The sequence below is a fragment of the Platalea leucorodia genome (genome assembly GCF_965183815.1).
Source record: "Platalea leucorodia genome assembly, chromosome: 3".
NCBI classification, from domain to species: Eukaryota; Metazoa; Chordata; class Aves; order Pelecaniformes; family Threskiornithidae; genus Platalea; species Platalea leucorodia.
Window position 1 is genome coordinate 121,392,336 of NC_138825.1, and position 22,786 is coordinate 121,415,121.

The window sequence follows — 22,786 nt, forward strand, 5'->3', positions numbered from 1 at the left end:
ATCAGGAGTTGGGCTTGCGGCTGGATATTAAATAGATGAGTTGCATGGGGAAAAACTGAGCCCTAAAGCCTGTTTGGTTTGGGTTGGTTTTTTTTTAAAGGGGAAATCGGAGCATGTTGCAATTTGGAAAGCAGCCAGCCACTGTTCTGGTCCTTCCCTTTTTTTTCCCCCCGTTAATGGCAATAAGCTGATTGTCGTCGATGAGTTGTATTGGAAAGGGAGTTTCAGAGGAGAAGGCAGATTCTCTTAATTAAAAATTAAAGCTGACTTTTATTTTTAACATGCCTATTGTGTAACATGCTGAGCTAGAACAAATCCTCCCCTGTTTATTTTCAATAGGGGGGAAAAAAAACCCCTTTTATTCTACCAGGAACAGGCTTCAATGTTAATTTAATGTGAACTAATGGGCGTCTCAGCAGACACGTGATTTTGTGGGTGGCGAATTCTTCGACACAGATGAGGAATGTGCAGGCACATCCATGCCAGTGCGGAGGTGGCTCAGCAGCTCCCTGTCCCACAGCCTTTAATCCGAATTTTGCATTTTGATCCCTGGGTAGTAGGCAAAGGCATGTGAGCAGGAATAGCCTGGTCTTCCCTCTGCAGGAGGAGAAAACAGGGTTGTGAAATGCTGTTGGGAGAGTGGGTTGCACGTGGACAGGGCTTCCAAATCTGTGCTTTGGCCAGTTGAGCAGGAATGCGGGGTTTGGGAAGAAGTTAAATATTAGATGGTCCTTTGAGCAACCTGCTGGGGGGACCTGGTGACCTGCAGAGGTGCCCAAGCTGCCAGCCAGGGATGTGGGGATGCTGCCCTGAGCCTCTTGTCCCTGCAGGGAATGGGAACCAGAAATGCTCTGCTTGAGATTTGCACCCTGGCGGGATGCTGAGAGACAGAGGAGGGTAGATAATGTTGGCAGGTAGGAAGGAGATGCAAGAAGGAAGATGCAGAGCATGGTCAAGTTAGGAAGCGGGTTCACACCGGCACCCAAGCAGCGCTGCTTCCCCGCGCAGCGTGTCCCAGCAGTGCTTGCTGCGCCCTGTGTCCTCAGGACTGTGGAGCTGAACGCTTGCCCTTGGCTGGTGTCAGGATAACAGGGCAAAAGCGAAGGCGCTGGGGTGATGCTGTGGTCAACGCCAGCCCCTGCTTGTCCTTCTTGGTCCTGAACTTGGAGACTGGTGGGATGGATTTCTCCACCACGCTTTAATGGAGTGCTCACGGGAGCAAGGGTGAGATGGGGCAAACAAATTATTAAGTCGAAATGTTACCAGTGTAGCTGGTCACAGCAGCGTGCTGCAGTGGAGATCCCCGAGGGGTTTTGCAGCTCTCGCCCTGCAGCCTCGGCATTGGTTGGAGGCGTGGGGCAGGGCTATGCCTTGTTTCTAGCAAACCATAGCTGTGGAGTGGGCTTTTTGGGGAGCTTACCTGCTTGGGCGTCATCCCCCTGAGTTAATTTTCCCTCTCTTTCTTCCCCCCAAAGCTGGAAGCTGACAGACTGGCGCTGCCGGTGAGTCCCAGCCCGCTCAGCCCTGCGCCCAGCCCCAGCCCCAAGCCCCCCGAGGCGGCCGTCCTCACCGTGGAGCCCTCTCCTTCGGAGAAGAAATGCTTCTTCGTCGATGAAGCGGAGCCCCTCCTGCGGTGCGACTCGACCTCCAGCGGCTCCTCCGCGCTCAGCCGGACAGGCTCTTTTATTACCAAAGGTACCAAAATGAGCCCTGGGGGGGAGCGGGAGGACCAAAGGGATGCCATGGCACATCCCCTGCGGTCAGCACACGTGGCAGAGCTGCCCAACATGATATCATTAAAGTAAATAACTAGGAAAACTGGCTCTCCAGGATACATTTATCACACCCTCATTCCAGACCGGAATATCCTGTTAGCAAAGACGATACAGATTTGAGAGGGGAAAACACCTTTAAAGGCTTTTAACTCTTTGAAGTGCTGCCAGAGAAGCTGTAGCATCCCTGGATGTTTGGGGGGGTTTCTCCTGACTTTTGGCTGTTGCATTGGCCTGTGCATTATTGCGTGAGGTGAAACCAGAAAAATGTGATTTCGAGATTGAATTTTTTTTTTTTTCCCCCCACCCTTGGTCCTGCTTGCTGCAGTGTGTGGCTTGAGATGCAAATCACCGTTAGTCACCCCCTCCTTTTTTGAGGGGGTTTAATTTACTGCATTTAACTTGCTGCGTTTAATCTTCTTTAACTTCTGATGAAGGTGAAACACTGAGCTCAGTCAATCTACTGAATTTATACTTGGGTGTGGAAATGAAGCTGACCCAACGAAAACATGTCAAAAGAGCAGAATTCAGCTTTTTTGGCTCCCCTCCTGCCTTCACTTTTCCATATTGGCCATTCAGCATTTATAAATGCTGTGTTTGCTCTAGCAGGATCCTGGATTAGGTGCCTCAGCAGCACTGGCTTCTCCATCTTCCCCCTTCCCATCACTCATCACTCTCCACCTTTTCCCTTGGTTCTCCTTGTGCCATGTCCATCTCCAGAGGTGGCACCAGGGGATGGACTGAGGTCTCCAAGGAGAACAAGCCCTGGTTAGCGGAGGTTTCTTGAGGGGTTTCTTGACCACCCTCTCCTTTCCTCCTACAGAAAAGAAGGACACCGTCCTGCGCCAGGTGCGCTTGGACCCTTGCGACCTGCAGCCCATCTTCGACGACATGCTGCACATCCTCAACCCTGAGGAGCTCCACGTGATAGAGGAGATCCCGCAGGCTGAAGACAAGCTGGACAGGCTATTTGAGATCGCCGGAGTCAAGAGCCAGGAAGCCAGCCAGACCCTCCTGGACTCTGTCTATAGCCACCTTCCCGACTTACTGTAGGCACTGGGTCACCACGCACTCCGAATATCTGCTAGAGCTAGCTTGGCACTCGTTAAGATGACTGACAATATGCAGGCAGGTTTTGTTGTAGAATATATGGCCAGTATTTTCGTTGAGGTGTCCTTGGTTTCTGGAGGGGGGGCAGTTTGCCAGCGTTGCACCCCTCCACCTTAACTCTATCGCTCAGTCCAAGTCTTTGTACCCTCTGCCCCCTTCCCAAGCATCTTTCCTCCTTGTTCTCATTCCAATCATCAGATCAGTCGATGCACTTTAAAAAAAAAAAAAAAATGCAGTTAATGAACTAAAAGACCACAAATCTGGTGTAATTTAACACATCGAATTGGGGATTGCTCTGTAACCCACTTCTGTCAAAGCTGTCGCTCGGAGTGACCATCTCCCACCACCTCCCTTCGCCTCGGAGCGGTAAATGGCAAACACACGCAAAAAAACCCCACTCGTTGCTGGTTACCGTCTCTTAACGCAGCTAAGCTTCCCACCCGAGCTGACTTTTTTTTTTTTAAATGTACTATTGTATAGCTCATATCCATTGCTGAGATTTTACTAGCACGGTTATTTATTGTATGATTTTCACCTGGACAATGCATCGCGCTCCTATAAGCTAAAGCAGAAGCGCTTTAAACGCAAAGAAAAGGGTCAGTCCCACCAGCCTTCGAGGCGATGAAAAGGTCCTTTGCCTTCAGTCGAATGTAAGGAGTTATCTTGCCTTGCTGCTTGCGGGAACGGCGGGGCCCCGAAGGGAGCCGGTGCTGGATGTGGGGAGGCGAAGGCGGCCGCCGGTGGTCCTGCTCTCCTCGTGGTGTAAGACTTAAACCAAGCTATGCTTTTACACTCGTGTCTCTTGTTTTTTATACAGATGTGGCCGATAGGTTCTCCAAAGACCTTATGCGGTCTTAATAGTCTCTTCAAATCACACTTCACTTTTTATTAAAAGAAAAAAGGGGGGGTGGGGAAAAAAAAGCTGCATCGTAAGAAGTCTGTCTGATTATATTTGCAACTATTATGCTCCCGTAACGAACAGTCTGTACTACGCTAAATTTGAAGAAATCATGATACGAGGGTGGTGTGTGCTGCCCTGTGGGAAGGGGTGGGAATGGGGGAAGAGGGGAATGAATTGAAAAATTGCCTTCCAGTGTACTAATTTATTAATAAATACTAGGTGTTTGTTATTTGACATGATTCTGTGTTAACCTCCTTAACACCTGCCTCTGCTTGGGGACACCTGGGTTGGAGCAGGGGCTGCTCAGGGTGTCCGTGGGGGATGAAAAGGGAGATTTGGGGGTTTGGGGGTGGTGAGGGGGTTCTCTCCTTTAGCTTCCAGGCCAAAATGGGATCACTTTCTGTTGACAACACTGCCCTGAGTCCCCACGGTCGCTGCTGGGCAGGGGATGCTTCCCCGCAGGGCAGGTCCCTGCCCTGAGCTGGGGTGGGGATGTGTTAATCCCCGTAGCAGTGAGCAGATCAGATAGATGGCTGACGGGGCTTCCAGGCTTGGTTTTTGCAAGCTCTCAAAGGCCTTGCAGGTGTTTTGGGGGGGCTGAAGTATTAATTTTCCAGGATACAGCTGTGGTGCTGAGTCACTCCTGAGTGAAGGTGTTGCAGTCACAGCATTTCTCTTGCCCTGTTACGTACCAATGTCCTTAAAATCTCTGCTTCCAAATAACTCATCCCTTCTTATTCTGTCTACAAATGGAAACCTTAGTGGGACAAATGCTTCTGGTTTATAGTACTGTCATTTTGTATACTTATCTCCAGAGTGTTTTCCGCTAACTAGGGTGCTGCGTTTTCCTTCTGGCTGACATAGAAATTTGCTGTTACAGAACTATACATAGGTACAGGTTTAAAACTTTTCAACACGTGGACAGATGAAGTACAGTGCGAAATAGCAAGAGCCTTTATTGGGAGTGCTGGGGTGGGGTTTTCCCTTGCTGGCAATGAAGCATTAAGCTCTCGGTGGCTGCAACATATCTTCAAAGCATGAAGAAATAGCGAGCGTGGCTCGTGTGCCTGGCATAGAGCAGGTTGCTAAAAGCAGTATTTCGAGGTGGAGCCCGGTACCACCCTGTTAGCAAGTGGGCTTTTTTTTATCTCCATGTTGGGAGTGGTGGTGGTTGCTGTTGATCTGCCTGGGCAAGAATTGGCAAGGGGAGGGAAGGCGTGTGATCCTGGGCTCAATCAATAGCTTAAGGCAAGCACAAACTGCTGGCTCTAAATTAGCCTTAGCAGGCTCTTGGAGTAAGTCCAGCTGGGAAACTGGGGATTTGTCTTTTTCTGATAGTCCAGGTTCTCCTAGGTAATCCCGTGGATTGTAAGCACCAGAGCCATCGTGCCACCTCGGAGGGCACCGCCAGCCCCATCCCGCATCTCTGCTTTCCATCCTGGCAGCTGCGTGCATTTTCTGATGGGCTTTGAAGGTAAAGAAGAAAAAAAAAAAAGGGGTCCCGGAAAGTGAATTTAGCAGCCAGCTGAACAAACACCGTGGAGCAGGCATGTCGTGGAGGTGCCTTGGCCAGGAGGTGCCGAGGAGGCACGAGGAAGCTGTAACAGTGGGCACAGGTGGGTCCCCAAGGTGTTGGGATGCATTTAACTCATCTTGGTGGCAGGTCGTGGGACAGGCCAAGATTTGGGCAATCCTTGGCTCCATCTGTGCTGTGCACACTTCCAGCATCGCTCCCTCCTTCGCTTGCACCTGGATGTTGGTCTTGTCCCTGGCTCCATCATGTCCTATTTCCGAGCTGTCCCCTCTAAGCAGCCCTTTGCTGTATGCATATGTATGTGTGTGCAATATATTTCTTATATATATTCAATATATACTAATGTTATATATTCATATATACTGCATAAATATTTTTCTGTATTACATGTTATTTCTGTAGTTATATATTTTTAAATAATTTTATTATTACATATTTATATATGTGTATTATATATATATTTTACGTATCTGGGGGCGTGCAGGGGAAACGTCTGAGAGCAGCTGAGCCACACACATAGGCAGGGTATTTCCTGGCGGCGTGGGAGGTGTGAGGAGCCGCAAGCCCAGCACTCCCACCCTTCCTCTGAGCCAGCTCTCTTATGCCTTAAGAAAATAAACCAGGCACGGGTGGGTTTGTGACCTGGAGGCATACCTTCGTGGGGGGAGAGGCTGTCTTTGTCCTCATACATGGCTTATTTGAGGCATCGAGGGCAATGCACAAACCTTGCACGCCGCAACACTCGTTGTGTACAATTCCAATGGGGGAAGTTTTTGGCTAAATGGGTTTAGCAAGGCAAAGCTGTGAATATAAAGACCTTGATAATGTACGCATAAAAATGTATCTTGCATTTTATGCAAAATAAGCATTAGAAAAAGTACTCTCAGGTCTGCATCGTAGGTGAGAGGTGCAGGTTTGAAGCGTGCAGCTTGGCTTTGCCCCTTGCCCAGCCTTGCTCTTCCAGTCGTGGTGTTTGCTCTTTGCATGCTGTCCTCCACCGAGGGACAGCTACGAGGAGGAGGATTTGCTGGGGGTGCAGTCCTGGATGGCAGAGCCTGTTAAACCAGAGGGGACAGAAAGCAAGACGAGAGCACAGCCGTGCTCCCCTGCTCTGCCTGCTGTGAGCATCTTGCGTTGGGGCAGAGACTGAGATTCCTTGTGTAGGTCACACAAAACAGCAGCCGCTGCCGTCCTGCTTGCTGCGGGCTTGGACGTGAGGCATGAAAATTGCATCTCCTCCGAGCTCACAGTGTTTGCTGGGACAAAACCCTCTGGAGATGCCTCCAGCATGGCCTGGCATCCTCAGGGCTGGGTGGCTGTGCTGTTCCACAGTCTTTTAATGCCTTCAGTGCAAATGAGGTTTGGGATTCTTTTCATTTATTCTCTTTTTTTTTTTTTTCCATGAATTGCACGCACTCCCTGCAGAAGAACAAGGTATCTGGTGTGCTTTCCTCCTACCCCAGCCCAATTGGAATTTATCCTAATGGGGGAATTAATTGTAACCCTCCTGCATGGCTGCTTGCATTCCAGGTTGGAAAAGCACCTGGGGTCTTGCAGGGGGTTGTTCAGCCCTCTGGCTCCTTTTGCATCAGGTAATTGCTGGTGAACTGCACCACAGCCTCTGTGTAGGAGGAAACATCTGTGCAGGCTTTGTGTGAATAACCTGCGGGGAGATGGGTGGTGATGCCACCCCAGGGTGCCCTGTGGGCTCAGCGTGGGATGCGGGAGTTATCGGAGGGGTCTGTGCCTCTCCCTGGGGCTGCGGGGCCGAGCTGTGGGAGGGGGACACGTTGCTCACACAGAAATCCTTCTCTGGCATTGCTTGGCCATGAGCTTTAAGTCATGAAGGCTTTGCGGCTGGGTTTTCTTCTCTCGGACTTTGCTCCTGTGAGTACTGCGACGGGGAAGTTTCCACGGCAACTGGTAGGAAATGGGAAGATGGAGGAGAAATAAGAGGAGCCATCATTTATGTGTTCATTGAGTACCTGCCTAGTGGTGGCACCCCCTGATGTGTTGATCAAACCAGCCTTTAGGACACGGCTGCTTCTTCACCATGTGAGCATCTGAGGTTTGCAGTTTCCTTCCTGCTGCTGTAATCTCATTTTCCCTTCCAGCTTCCCTCCCTTTCTCACGCATTTTCTTAACAAATATAATCCAGAAAAAGGAGAAAAAAAAAAAAAATTAAACCAGAAGCATCCGAATAACATTAGATCAGCTGTTGATGAAGACACTGGCCAGCAGCTCAGGTAGGGACTTTGTGGGGTTTCCTAAACTTGCACGACCCTTTCTGTGGATTTAGGTGCTGTTACAGCCAGGCAAGGTTCTCATCTCTGTTCTTCAGGTGCCTAAAATGCTCTTGGAGTATCTGGCCCTGAAGTTACTTAAGCGATGTTAAGGATGTTCCTCTCTGCTTCTGAGGTTTGCTTTGGCTGCATGATTAACCCGTAATAATGATCTAATTCAAAATCAGAAGCTAGTCCTTCCTCTGATATTTTTTGCAAGGAAAAACATTTAAAGTTTATAAAATCTTGCAACCCTGCAAGTTTTATTTTTTCTTTTAATTTTTTTTTAAATTTCTTCTTAATTTTTCTTTATTCATTTTTTGGTTTTTTTCTTCTTATTTTCCTGATGCTAAAGAAGGAAATCTCTTGTGTAGGGCATGACTGAAACCTTGCTAAACTCACAGTGGGTGAGTTACAGACACAAACACACAAATTACGGCACTTTCCCTTTGGATTTTTCTTCCCCAGATGCTCATGAGTCCCTAACCTGGGGACCTCACCCTGGGAATGGCTGGGAAAGGTGTGGAGGTGGAGAAGAGCCCTCAGATTGACCCTTTTTAGTCCTAACATTGGGAATAAGCTGCCCTGCACAGGCAGCAGCTCCTTGGTCAGTGGCAGCAGGTCTTGGTATAAGGAGAAACTTTTCCACCCTGAGGACAGTGGAGTAGGTCAAAAGTTGTGACCAGATAAAGCCCTGAGCAGCCTCGTCTGACCCCAGAGCTGGCCCTGCTTCAGCAAGACGTCGGGCTGGAGACCCCCGAGGTCCTTTCCAATCCCAGATATCTATGGTCCTGTAAGTTACAGCATGAAGTAATGAAGCTTTTTTTTTTTTTTAATTATTTAGAATCATTTGACTCTTGAATATTACCACAAGGCAGCAGAAAGCATTTGTACCTTCCTCAAAGAGAGCTTACTCTGGGTTCCTACCTACCTGCCAGCTTGGACTTCAGCAGCGAGCTTGTGTTTCTTTCAAAGGGCTTCACCACGTGATGGATTTTTACCCAGAGCGCTCTGCTAAATATCAGGAACATGTTTTGCTGGGCTCCCAATAGTGCAAAAGGTGCAACCCAAACCTAGGATTGAGGTTTCCCCAACACTGTCCAGATCTTCTGGGCAGCAAAAGGGCAGTACACCTTGGGCAGAGCACTGGCATGTGAGATTTGTGCCCTGCAAAATAAAAGCAATCTCCAATTAAGCAGTAACAGGATTTAGGAAGAGATGAGCAGCTGTGTCTGAGAGAGGCATTTAGGGAAGGTGTCTTCTGAAGCAGTAGTTTCACAACACAGGGACTTGGATGGCAAAACCAGCTGAAGGACCTCCTGTTCCTAGGTGCACCGCTTCACCTCCATGGCGTGGTGCACCTCCATGGTGCCAGGACAAGCTGTGTGGATCCCCTGGGGCAACCCAGACTAGTCCGTGGAACTGCAGGAGGAATGAGAAGCGGTGGTGAAGCTGGTGTCAATCCATAAATCAGCTCCAGCTCTGAGGTCAAGGTATGATGAACCACTGCAAATAGGCAGGAGAATCACTCTGTAGGATCTCAGAATGTTCCGAAGATTTGGATAATTGGATAATTGGGTAATTTAGAACCATAAAGTTAACTTAAGCTGGGAGGGACCTTTTAAAATCACCTAGTCCAGCCCCATTTTCAATTCAGGGACAGCTTCAAAATTGAATCTATTCTCAGGCAGAGATCAGGCTGCTCAGGGCTGTGCTCAGCTGAGTTTTGAGCATCTCCACATCTTCCCTGAGGCAACCATCCACAGAAAAGGCAGAATTTTCCTTTTTTTTCCACATTTTTGCTATGAGAGAACCAGATTTATGTATCACAGCACATGAAACAGTCTCAGGGAAGGGTCCCATGTGTGAAACTCCATGTTGTTGGAGTGCTCTCAGGCACAGCCCCGGCTCCCCAGCAATTCCCAGAGCTTGCTCTGGCCACAGACCACTCCCAACAGTAGCCTGGATGTGGCCACCCCTTCTAGGGTGACTAAGAGGGTCAAATGGTGAGGACATGGCTAGACCACGCCAGCTGGCCTTCTTTTTGACCCCTTGGAGCATCTTTCTGCCATCTCACATAGGCTGTTGGATGCAGATTTGTGGAGGTATTCCGTACCCTTTCCCAACTGAAGGGCGCAGCCTTCCCTCCTGCACCAGTTCTCATTTCCATCGCACCCTCAGCTGAGCCAGTTTAACTCACTAAAACTGCAGATCACTGTCCCCTTTCTTGCTGGGGTGGTTGGGAGCAGAGGGACCTGGTGCGGAGGATGGGGGACCTGCCTGTTTTGGCACCTGTGGGCATTTCTGGCAGCTCAAGATTGTTGCACCGTACCCAAGCCCTTGAGCTTTGCAGGGCTTAGTGGGGCCGAGCCAAAGCACCCTTGTATCTCTGTGCTCCTGCTACCCCATTTCTGCTCCAAGCCCTGCAGGGACCCCTTGGCTGCAACACCACCTTCACCTGTCTGCTCCCTTCCCACTATGGATGAGATTAACTTTGCTTTAATTTAATTTGAAGGGAATGAGTTATTCTGTAAGCATGCTAGTCTCAAAATATATTTGTGGGCACAGGAGCTTTTGCCGGGACCTGTCAGGCTCAGCGGGAAAGCAGGACTGCGGGCAGGACATTAATCTGCCTGACTTTGTTTCTGGCAGCTCAGACCTTACCAGGCAAATACTTGGCGAGGATTAGATTGATTAAATCATTGATCTTCCAGGGTGCTTTGATGGGTTGATGAGTGCTTTTCATGGTAACTGCTTCTCTTTTACTGATAATATTAATTTACTATAAGAATAACTAGTTGTCTTACAGCTCTCCCAGTGAGCAGTGAGCGGAGGCTGGCAGCGTCACTGTCATTTTACAGGTGGGGAAACTGAAGGATGGAGATGAAACTTCCCATCAGCAAACTGATCAGAAAAAAAATCAGGGTGAAATTCAGAGAAAAGTGTCACCCCATCAGACCCCACACCAGCCTCCCTCGAGGAGCGCACAGGTAAGATTAGGGGTTTGAAGTGCTGAGCCCCAGCAAACGGAGGGGGTTGGAGGCGGTGTTCCCAAACCATGCTTTCCATTAATTAATTTGCCCATTAAACTAGTTTTTGAGCTGAAAATAAATCCATGTCCATGCTGGCTCCCTGGTTAGACCATCTGCCTTCCTCTTGCCCCATCTCATCAAGTGCAGCTGGGAGGAACGTCCAGTTCTGGTCTTCCATCCTCTGCCCCTGTTTCCCCCAGAGAAAACCACTTGCTCCTGCCTTTTGCCCCAGCCTGTCCTGTCTCCCCAGAGCAGGGATGCTCCTTCTCTCTGCCTCATTCAAGGGCACGGCATGGCAGTGATATCTGTACAGCTGTCGATGGGAGAAAGACCCGAAAATGGTGAGCAGAGCTCTTGGCTTTGCAAGCGAAGAGGTTCCACATGGCCGGGGGAATCACACCTGGAAACCACAGCTGGCCACGAGCAGCAAAAACCTTCTCATCATTTTTTGGGTGGGGGGTAGGACGGAAGGGAATTAAAGCTTTTGAAATGCAACATAGCAAATAAAGCATTTCACACATTTTTATCTCCTTTTGTGTTTTTTCTCCTTTTCTTCCATTCCCAAGGACGTCCCCACCCCATCTGGCCATCATTTCTGCAGCGGGAGGATGGAGGAGCAGGGACTGGCAGCAATGGGAAGAGGATGGACTGGTGCTGTGCCAGCCTCCAGGATGGAGGGCACCTCCAAATCCTCCTGTGGGAAGGGAGCACCCACCTGCCATCCCCAGCTCGGACGAGCTCTGCGAGTGGTTAGCAGCTTGCAAGTTGACCTATGCCAAAGCCAGGCTGGGGACCATCCAAAAAAATTCTTTACTGGACAGTAAAGATGAATTAACCAGCTCAAATGCAGACAGACCACCTCAAGGAGGTGTCAGGAAGGGCATCAACCCTTTCCCCCACCCCTGCTGTTGCCAACTTATATAATTTCCTTTTTTAAAATATTTAATCTTGAAAACAGCTTGCTTTTTTTTCCCTCCTCACCTCTGCTCTCTTCTGCTCTAATAGCTAATGGCTGGGAAGTTTCCTCTAATTAAATGTATCCATGGACAGATAATCCTGTTTTGCTCTTGTGTCAATATAGTCCTTTAGTTAAATTAAATATTTTCCCTGCCTGATGTTTATCCTTCCCTATCTGCCCCTTGGCTCCCTCCTGGAGGTATTTAAAGACTCTGATCCCATTCCCCCCCCCCCCCCTTTTTTTTTTTCTTTTTCTTTTTCTGATCTCATGAAGTCAGATTTTCTCAGGATTTTGACTCATGCCTGGTCATTTAAGGGTTTCTCATCCCCAAGCATCTGCTCTCCTCCTCTGGATGTTTTCACCCCTGTAGCAGAGGTGGGGAGGAGGAGTCAGTCATCTCCCCAGCTGCCACGGCTAAACCCATCAGAAACCAAGAGCCAGAGCCCCTTTTCCTTGGGTAAGCAAGTCCATCCTTCCCCGTCAGACCCTCTCCAGGTCAGCCCAGCTGCAGTGCGGGACACCAGGGCTGTGGCCAGTGCTGCTGCTGCTCCAGACCTCAGCGTCATCCTCGGCAGGACTAACACATGGAGACAGCCCCATGCCATCAGCATGCATCTCTAAGGTAAGGTGAAATAACATCCACCTCTGCGCTGACTTCAGGGATCTTTTCCTTGCAGCTTCCCTCCAACTTTCCTCCCTGCTTTTGCTTGACTTGGGTCAATGGATGGCAATTTAAGATGTTAAATATTTGCTGAAAGCCTGCCCCTGTTTTGGGGCTGCACCTAACTTTGTGTTGAGCTCCACATTTCTGCATGGGGTGGTGAGTCTTGCTCCTTGAAGCTCTTTGCTATTCAGCAAGCTCAGCTCCTGGCTGCTCCCCTCTCCTCTCCCACTGTGAACATCCAAGGGAGGGGCTTCGCTGCTGGGAAACCCTGGTTACTTTCATTCTTTGCAGTCTTGATGTTTATTCCTAATATCCTTGAGATGGAGAGTAAACTCAACAGCGTGAGGGCCAGCTGGTATGGTGTCACACACACACCCCCCATCCAAAACATTAACTCTCATGCTCTAGCATGGGGTGGCCCCATCCAAATTCCCCCAGGGACAAGGCGATGGCCCTGTCCTCCCCCAGGAGCAGTGCACAGGAGACCTTCGGGAGGGTGTGAGCTCTCCTGGGCCAAAACTGGGCCAAGGATGGTCCTCACACTGGTGGCATTTGCAGCCAGGCTCTAGCAATGTTCAGTTTGTGAGCTTTGCCCTTGTGAAATCAGGAGCCTTCATCGTGGCCCTGCTTTTGCTTGTGCTTTCACTTGCATGAACCACCCTGTCTGGACTACTTCAGCTTTTCTCTCCTCTAACTTTCCATGATTGCGATAAATAATTTATGTAACAGGCTGAGTCAGGATTTGTTGCCTGGGATAAAGTGCACAGGCTTCTGCAAAACCTGCCTTGGTCTTGCTGTTAGTCTAGAAATAGGGCTGCTAATATAATAAACATGTAATAGTCCTGGCTCTTCTGCCTCCTATGGTGACATAAATTGGGGGTGACACTGGCTCGGTAACTGCAGCTACTGGGTTTTGCCATGAGCATGTGAGATGAAGTGTCAAAGAGACAAACACACAAGGTTTTCCAGATCTGGCAGTGAAATAAAAGGTGGTCCAACAGGGACCAAATCCTGGCAGGTCACTGGCAGATGTAACCTTTGAACTCACAAGCATGGGCACATGCTATGGAAGCAGCTCAGCATGCTCCTTGGATACCCAAGCAATTCCACATTGGGGGTGGGGGGAAGCTGTTTTGGTGGGAAAAATAAAAGTAACCTGGGCTTTCTGCACCTCATATTGAATGTCCTCCTCTTCTTCACCATTCTTTCCCACTCCCTTTGTTTTGCTATGCTTTCCCCTGCTCTGTGTCCTGCAGCTGCATCGCTGGAGGACCTCAGTGTGCAAAGATGTGGGGTGGGAAGAGCTGGGGAGGCTGTTTTCCTGCATCCATCCCCAAGGTGATGCATGCCCATACATCATCCCCATGGATGAATAATGCCAACAGCACTTTGCTACTGTGAATGGCCATGGGGGTCTTGGTCTGAGCCTGACATCCCAAGCCACAGGTGCTCTGGCCCATTCAAAACCCCTCTGGAGGAACCAAATTAGGATGGCGTGCCAGATTTTAAATGAATACACATGTATCTGTGGAAGAGGCAGTGATACAGCACCTGGCTTGCATCCCAAAATAACATTCAGCTTCACTGATTTTTTGGCACGCTTGTCCCAATGTACAAGAGCCACGGGGGAATAGACCCTCCAGATTGGGGTTTGGGTGTTTGCAGGGGTGAAAATGCTTCCCCTGAGGGCAGCAAACCCTTTCTTTGGGGTTAACGCCTCTAATGCTGCCCTGGTGCTTGGTGCTACCCTGGGGCTGGGTCCCCAGGCCAGGTCCCAGCTCCCTTCCCAAGTGTAAGCCACCAGGGTCTCAATATGAAGCCCACAGGACCGTGTTTCAAACTCTATGGCTGTTTCCCAATCAATCAGACTAATTGGTTAGTTACCGTAAAAAAACAGTGCTGCCACTGCACGGCAAACCTGTGCTCAGTGGGGACGGACAGACCTGGGGAAACTGCATGACAGACAAGTCACCTGAAATAACCCCTCATTTGTCTGGAGTCCCAGCAGCTCCTGGAAAACGAGCTGCGCGATTAATACTGCAGTATCAACGCATGCTGATGCAGCACTGCTAATTATAGAGCCGAGGCTCAAGCAAGCGCAGCACAATTAGCATTTCTTAGATGAGGCTGCAAGAGGCATGAGTGCTGCTCGGCTGGCCCCAGACCTCCTCCAGGCTGAAGGTGACAGCACGATGCCCATCGAGAGCTGCCCCACCACGGTGGCAGTCCTACAGCGAGTGGCACAGATTTACACCCTGCTGCTCCGAGGCTGATGTTTGGGCTCATAGTTCAGCCTTTAATATCAGAGCCATAAATTGCACGTGGTTTTTGGAGGAAGGCCAGACGCTCCCCACTGGTAGCTCCAGCAGGACGGAGGGAAAAGGCGAGAGCGTGACGTTAAGGCTTGCAGCATCTGTCCTCTGCATCATTCATTTGTGTTGTTCCCCGAGGCTCTGTTAAAAAGCACAAGGTGTAATTTTCAGCGTTGAAATGCTGGCATCTTACCACCGCTCATCTCTAAATGTGCAGCCATTTCCTTCCAGAGGAGACATTCTTCTGAAGCTAAAAAGAAATGCATATTTTGACCAGAGTAAGCAGCAATTTTCCTGCACTTGCCAGTTTTTGGAGCATTTGGCAAGCTGACGTTACCACATTAAAATCCTGTTTAACATAATCCTCACTCCCGTGCCCCATTGACCCCCCCATCCTCAAGCTCTGGGAAACCTCCATGACCAGGGCCACTAAAGCACCTGAAATTCCTCATTAAAGGCCAAGGACGGTCCCTGTGCCCCAACACACAGTGCCCAACCCTGCTGCAACCGGTGCCAGCCTGGGCACCAATTCCAGGCTGGAGTTTGAGGAGATTAAGAGGCCCTTTTTAGTAGGGTCTGTTGAGATAGATAGGACAAGGGGCAGTGGTTTTACACTGAAGGAGGGTAGATTCAGACTAGATAGAAGGAAGAAATTTTTCACAATGGGGGTGATGAAACACTGGCACAGGTTGCCCAGAGAGGTGGTAGATGCCCCATCGCTGGAAACATTCAAGGTCAGGTTGGACGGGGCTCTGAGCAACCTGATCTAGTTGAAGATGTCCCTGCTCATTGCAGGGGGGTTGGACTAGATGACCTTTAAAGGTCCCTTCCATCCCAAAGCATTCTATGATTCCATGATTTCTGATCAAAGGGTTGAGTGGGACTTGCAGGATCTCCTTGTGGGATGTAGGTGCTTAAGTCCCATGCCAAGGACCTGCACCCACTACCAGCTGGGGAGATGGCGCATGGGAAGTACCATCAAGCCCCATGTGGCTCTCCTACGACGTGTGGTGGTCTGGGGGTCATCCATCCCCATCGCCACAGTGGGCAGGCTCCCTGCTGTCCCCCAGCTTGCAGACCTGGGTCCCCACAGGGTTTTGCTGGGCATCACATCCCACACCTGCGCATTTTTCCACTGCTGCCACCCCAGAGACTCTCAGCAGCATTGGAGCTGGTTAATCGGTTCAACTGAAGAGTTTGATATTTAACTCATTTCCGCAGCCAGGCGGAGGCAGGAGAGGTGACCCAACAAGGTCTCGCCCTATTTCAGCCAGGAAAATCACGTCCTGTTCTTTCAGCAGAAAAAACTTGGCCACAAACACATTGCATCCGGTTGTGTACTGGAGGCATCTGTTCCTCAACCAAGCTGGTGTCACCTCCTCTGACCCCCTACGACGATGGGCTAAAAACCTGCACAAACCCACTGGCACAGGATCACATTGATGCATGTAACTGCTTGGGCTGATGGCAATTTTAAAGGGTGGCCCACATGGTGCTCGTAACTTAAAAACAAGCTGCCTTGCACCTGGGATTGGGCTTGCTCCATCTCATCCCAGCAACGGTTTTGGGTGCGTGCCTGCCTGCGTGTGCAATTGCACATCCCCATCACAACTGGTTTAATGAACCTGAGCAAACGAGCACAAAAACATTGAGCTGTACTGATTTTATGTCACTGCCAGATTTTGCACTCAGCTTGGGTAGTGGGAGCCAGGGAGACAAAATACAGCTCATTTTGTTGGTGTCAATGAGGTTTAAAATTCAAGACAAATTAATTGCATCTGTATTTTTTGATCAGTGAAGGCAATTTTGTGAAGCATTTGTTAAAGATGTCACTTAAGGAGGAATTTCCTAACTGCAGAATTTAATAACTTTAAAACTGCTACTCAGTCAGGCTCCCTGCAAATGGGGCTTTGTGCTGCAAATCTCTTTGAGGCTCATAATTCAATCCTATTTAGAAGAAAATTTCTTAGATTTAGAGCAATGAATATTTAAATACTACCAGTTGAAACATTTTCAATTTTGAGATCATTTCAAAGCCAAGAGAGTTTACAGCATTCGGCTACTCTGCAACGCTTTAGCGTCTGAATTGATCTGAACTGTAGTTGAATCTTAAGCAGCTTAAAGAGCTATAAAGGGCTATAGTAGTTTAAAGTGTTAGGGTAGTTTAAGAAGAATATAATGTTTTCAGGGCTTTGGTTAAAGAAATGGGAGTTCACAGGCTGTCAAGCCGAGCAGCTCCAGATGAAGGACCTGACAAGCATCGCTAGAAAAACTCTCTGAAGCACTTGGCATGTTCTCTGCTCTTTCAAACCTTGTCTGCTTTATTTTTTTCTAAGAAAAAAAAGGATACAAAACTTGTGAGTTGAACATTCACGCAAAAAGCAGAATAAAGGCAAAATGTTTGGGAAATCCTGTGAAGGTGGGTTTGCTCTGACAGCAGGCTTGTTGCTGCTCCCTGTATATGACACTCGTTTTTCTTCAGTACAAACCGCTTCAAAACACAGTAACGCTCTGGAAAATGGCAATGAAGAAAACACATGAGCTTTGCAGTGCTCATGTTTAGCCCCTTTGATGTCAGATGATACATGCAAATTAAAAAAAATGGAGCTTTCAAAAACTCTTTTGTGAGCCTAAGCCAGTTCTGCACAAGCATTTGGCCAGGATGATTATTTCAGATGGGAAAGAAGACAAGGGGAGAAGGAGGTCTTTTTTTGTAAGATATATTTATGCCAATCCTAGCCATAGAAAAAAGCCTCTGTGTACCATTATAATTTATTCCTCTCAACTAAAAGCCATGCATATTCCACTATAGTTGCTCCATCTGTGCCGTTAATGCTGGACTGTGCAAAAAACAATTCAGGGTTTATTGGATACAAGAGGCAGCTGAGACAGAGGAAAGCCTCCTTAGCCTGGTATAACACAGACGGATGAATGCGGGGGATCTGTTTCCAGGTGTTTCTCCAACTGGACTGGCATAAGGAGAGCATCTCTGCTGGCACGAGTCACCCACGCCTGTGCTACAAGAGCAAGGTGTGAAATAGTGCAACCGAGGTGAGCCTCTCGAGGCTCTGCCTGGGGCTGGCTCTGCTGCAGCTTCTTCGCATCAGTCGAAGGGGTTATAAGAACTGGACAGGACTGCTGTACTGGGTCACCCGCATGTCCCAGTCACCCGCTGTCCTGTCCCTGACACTCACCAGAAGCAGATGTCTGGGAAAGGCATAATAATAGGTAATGACACTTCCTCCACAAACCCTCCTGTCTCTGACCATTTGTGGCTTGGGGAGCGCCTGCAGCAGCCGGGGTCTCTGCGTGTTGGGTGACCCTCCATGGGTTTCTCTCCTGTGACCACCCAGGCTGCTCCGGCGAGAGCAGGACCCGCCTTTGCCACCCAAAGCTTCCTTGCCAGACTTTGTACCAAACATCAGCTGATTTGTCTGTTTTGAGCCTGGCAACCTCAGCTGATGCCCTTACCTATTTATTTATTTATTTATTTATTTAATTTTAATTTTATTTTTCATTAGATGAAGCGGTGAACAGTCTCTCCTTCCATTTTCATAAGCCTCACCATGTTTCCCCTCCAGCCATCTCTTTTCAAAGATAAGGAGCCCTCACCTACTCATTGCAGGAGCTGTTTGATCTTCCCTGCATCCCTTCTCCGAACTTCTCCCCTTCTTCACATGGTGAGCTGTGATGCCAGACGAGGCAGGACCACATCCACACCAGGATTATACTCTGACAGCACTATTGCTGCAGAAGAAAGTGCCAGCCTTGACCAAATGTCCCCTTTGAGGCTATTTCCAGGCGATGAGGTTATTTCCATCAGGGATGGGATATCTAGCATTGCCACAGTAGAATCCAGGCAATCACTCAAGCAGAAAAATAACTCGGGTGCCACGTAACGAGATCTGACACAAACATAGCAGTAAATGATTTAATTACTCAGCTTATTTCAGTGATGGTGCCAGGATGGACGCAGTGGTGCTGGGGGCCTCCAGTTGATGGCAGCATCCTCCCGTGGCCCAGCAGCGAGCCTGGGGTGAGCCTCTGGCCTTCCATCTCACCGTAAATATATTATAGGATTGAATTGTACTATATAGAGTGAGTATACTAATAGTATAACTGGTATGTGTGTGTGTGTATATATATGTGTGTGTATATATCGCTCTCTCTCCATACACTGAGGCCCCCAGCAGTCTCATTTCTCCTTCAGTCACCTTCCTCAGCCCCATTTCCCATCTCCTCACCCCCAAACTGCTCCTCTCATTCCATCCTGTCTCCGTACCCTCTTAAAACACTCTTTTTCAGCTGCGTGCCAGCAATACCCTCTCTGTCCATAAGTATGATATTCCCACCATTCTTTTCCAGTTCCTTTGGAGACATATGCAAAGGACTTATTTTTCAGAGTGGACGCTCGACATTTTGCAGGAACTGTGTCTCTTCAACATGTGGCAATGTATGTGCCGTCCTCAAAAGCATCCAGCCCTTGCTTTAATACTTGCTGTCCTGGGATTCATTTCTCCATCACTTTGGGCTCTGGGTTAGGATTAGAGCACCAGGATGATCTGATCCAGCAGGATTTTCTGCCCCCTCTGAAGCTGGCAAGTGGCAGATCCCCTTCTTTCCTAAAGCACTTCGCAAGGAAACTGCTTGTGTATCATATCAAAAAGGAGCGTAACATCTGCATCAGCGGCATTAGGACTTTCCTGCATCGCCCAGGATTTCTGGCTTGTGAACCAGCTCCTGGGACAAGCCACTGAAAAAATTCCCCCCTGACGTCAGGCACCGGCCGATTTCATCATCCCAAAAGCTTTCCAGGAAGCCCTGAGTCAGGAGATCATGTTCCCCTTCTCTCACCCAGCCCTTCGCCCTGACCTCCCAGTGGTGGTCAGGCTTGGAGGCTGGAGACGTCATCACAGAAATGGGCTGGAAAACGCAAGTTTTGGGGGAATTCCTTACCACCGGTCTTTCTGCTGAGGTTTTGTAAGTAGATCACCTCCAGCTTGGCTGGAGCTCTTCCCAGCGTCTTTTTGAAGGGTTTTCGCCCTCTGGAGGCTAACATTAGGAAAGCAAATGCAAGAGAAAAAAAAGAAAAATGGCTCAAATCTTACGTTTGCAGAAATGCAGCCCCCAGGAAAATAAACCTGCAAAGAGCTGCTGGGCTTCAAAGTGCTTCTCCTGAAAAGCTGATCATGGACAGGGACAACTCTTGCACGGCATTGAAAGCCTCGGTGGGACACAGAGGCGTTGCGCTCAGCCTCAGCCTTCCCGTTCCTGCTGCAACAGCACAGAAAAATGTCCAGCTAATGTTGAATCATTCCGCCTTGACAATTCCAGATAAGAACTGCCGACCTCGTTCATTTTACAATGATTTTATTCCCTTTTTTCCTTCCCCATCTTTGCCATAGGTAGTATATTATAAAGGACTACACAGAGGCTAAAATGTACATGACATTTCTAAATTTTCAAAATTAAATGTTTGGATATCGTTTGCAATTCCCATAGTTTGTCCTCATCAGACACAGCTCAGTTCATTTGCCTGCAATTAGAACCAGGGGAGAAAAACAGTATTTTTTTTTCCTTGATGCAAAATACTGGGGGAAGAAGGGTGACACTGAAAACCTGAGCTCACGTTTGGTTTGCACTGGGCTTAGTCTAGCAGCATCTACATATCTGTCTGATATGATTTCCCTATGTCTTTCTGCCGTGACTTGGTCTCAGTTCCCTGGAGACCCTGATAGCCTCTGAGGCCCTCCTATTCCTCTGGATTTTTCTTGCCAGCCTCTAGCACATCCTCTGTCAAGCTAACACACAGCTCAGCCTCATGAGTCTCAGGAAGAACACAAAAAGTGCTGTGCATGGAGGCACGGTGCCAAGAACATGCCCGATGAAGGCTGTTTTCCAGGCATGGGTGTTGTGATTCAGTGGGCTGGAGGCAGAGATGCAGAACGTCCTCTTCCAACCAATGCTCCCGCACAGGACACCCTGTATTTTGTGTTTGCTCTCTTCCAGTCAGGCCAGGTCCTTGCATGTCTGCCAAAATGACAACTTGAAGCCAGATGCGTGAAAGCACCTAGCTCCTACCAGTGGCATCAACACCTATGGGTGCTGGCACAGGTTAGGAGTCTATATAGGAATGATGATCCTAAACATCTTTGTGGACCAGGATCTTGTTTCCAGAACACAAAACACACAACAGACATGAGGGGCACCAAGGATGGTTAGATTTCCACAGCCTCAGAAGCATTCACCCGCTGCTTCTTACACCTACTACACATTCATCTACAAGGAGTTGCCCAGTTGTGATCTATACACCTCAAGAGCTAAAAAAATCCCATATTCCACCAATATGTCACAGGCCTACATAACCGCTCATGGTTGGAAGTGAAGATGTGCAACACCATGCAGCAGACAAGTGCCCCACTCTTACCCTGTCCAGCTTCAGGCCCAATCTCGACGAGGTGCCTACCTCCACCTCCACAACATTCAACACTTCTGCTTGGGGTCAGCTCCATCCCACAGGGCTGCTGAAGGGAAAGGCACAAGCCTTTTCCAAGGGGAAAACCTGAGATTGTGGGAAAACGAAGTCCAGAGAGGAGAGGGACAATAAGGAAAACCTAGATGGGACTGGCCACATTCTTTGTCCTTGACCCACAGAAGTGACAAAGGTTCACCCAGTACCACCTGTCCAATGCTGCAGACTAGGGCCGGGTTGGCCTTTAGCTTCTCTGTGGGGCTAATTTGACTTCTCATCCCTGAGATTGTTGAGGTCCTGCTCCGCTGCTGGTACAGGGTCCACAGGTCATCCACAAACTGCTCTGGGCCAATAACTCACCAGCAGTCCAGGGCTGCCACGGTTCCTTGGTGCCAACACAGCAAGCCTGCGCAGGGCTCAACACAACAAGCTTTGATGTTTCTTGGTCTCTCAGCACCTGAACCCACAGCTGTGAGTTCAGCACCTTGGATCTTCATACAGGACTTGAGGAGATGTCCGTTTACCTCCGAGAATGACTCTTCCCACATTTGGATAGGTCTGAACTTGGGAAAAAGCCTTCTACAAGGCTAACCAAAAGGAAAAAAAAAACCAAAACCAAAACAAAACAATGCACTTGCAGCTCCCTCTGTCTCAATAAAAAAGCAAGACCATTTCCTACCGTGGTCTATTGGGGAACCATATGCATTCATGAGACTTCAGGGGAACTCATAGCCATCGTAGCCAGGTGGCGGTGGCAGGTAGCTCCTCCGTAGGACCTCTTTTGGCATGTAAGCCACTATTTGGTGTGAGGAAGCATGCTACTTAGCTGGGTTTGCTCTCAGCAATTCCCAGTACAAGAACTGTGGGAAGGCACGTGGGGGTGGGAACCCGGAGGTGGAAGCAGATTGCTCTGTCCTGATTCCCCTTTTAGGGGGTTTGGGGGAAATTTTGACAGGATGGCTCCCTGGGCATGGCACTGGTTGTGGGTCAGGGCTCAGAAAAAAGATTTCCCCCTTTTTTCAGGGATATTATATAGTGTTAATGAACCAAGTTACATTTTAGCAAAAGAGGAGCACCTGTCACCACACAGCAGAGGCGCAAAGCTGGGACAGGAGACACTTGTCGCAAACCCCCCAGCAGTTCTGGGTACCACTAGAGCAGGGAGCAGGACAACATCAGTTAAACCTAGCTATTGCAATACCTGTGCAGCCCAGCACCTCCTAATGCAAGCAACACAATTCCCAACTCCTGTAGGCAGTAAATTACTTAATAATTTAATACTGTGCTCTACAATAGAGGTAAATACGTTTTGGTGGAGGAGTGGAGGTAAATGCATTTCAGTAGTGGAGTACATCAGCTGTGTACTGAAGTTATCAAATCGAAGCAGAAGCCAGAAGGGCACTTTGATAGCATGTGGTGAGAGGGGTACAATCACAGGGATGTGATCATTACTGCAGGTTTGGGGTCGGCTTTGTCAGTGCTTTACAGGGAACCCAGCAAGGCGCCAGTGATGTTAATTCTGTCTGCATGGCTGGGATTTGTACAGCTGAACAAGTTTTAATGTGATGTTTTCCGAGGCAATAGATGTGGAACCCCAAAGTGCCACTATTACAAAACTCCAGTCCAAGCAGAGGCACATTTTAAATAAGCAATAAAGATGCAAGAGCAAGTCAGTACCAAATAGCAATTCCACTGAAAATCACAAAGCTATGACCAGGCACAACCTGATTTTTTATGCATGTTAAAGTA

At 48.8% G+C, this 22,786-nt stretch overlaps 1 protein-coding gene across 1 annotated transcript in view; it reads left to right on the forward strand.

Moving 5' to 3' along the window:
- Positions 1-3,907, forward strand: part of TNFRSF21 (TNF receptor superfamily member 21) — a 34,394-nt gene extending 30,487 nt beyond the window's left edge. The window contains exons 6-7 of the mRNA XM_082305428.1: positions 1,476-1,695; positions 2,596-3,907. Of these exons, the coding sequence (XP_082161554.1) occupies positions 1,476-1,695; positions 2,596-2,825 (450 nt within the window). The 3' untranslated portion in view covers positions 2,826-3,907. The remainder of the gene's footprint in view (positions 1-1,475; positions 1,696-2,595) is intronic.
- The last annotated feature ends 18,879 nt before the right edge of the window (positions 3,908-22,786 follow it).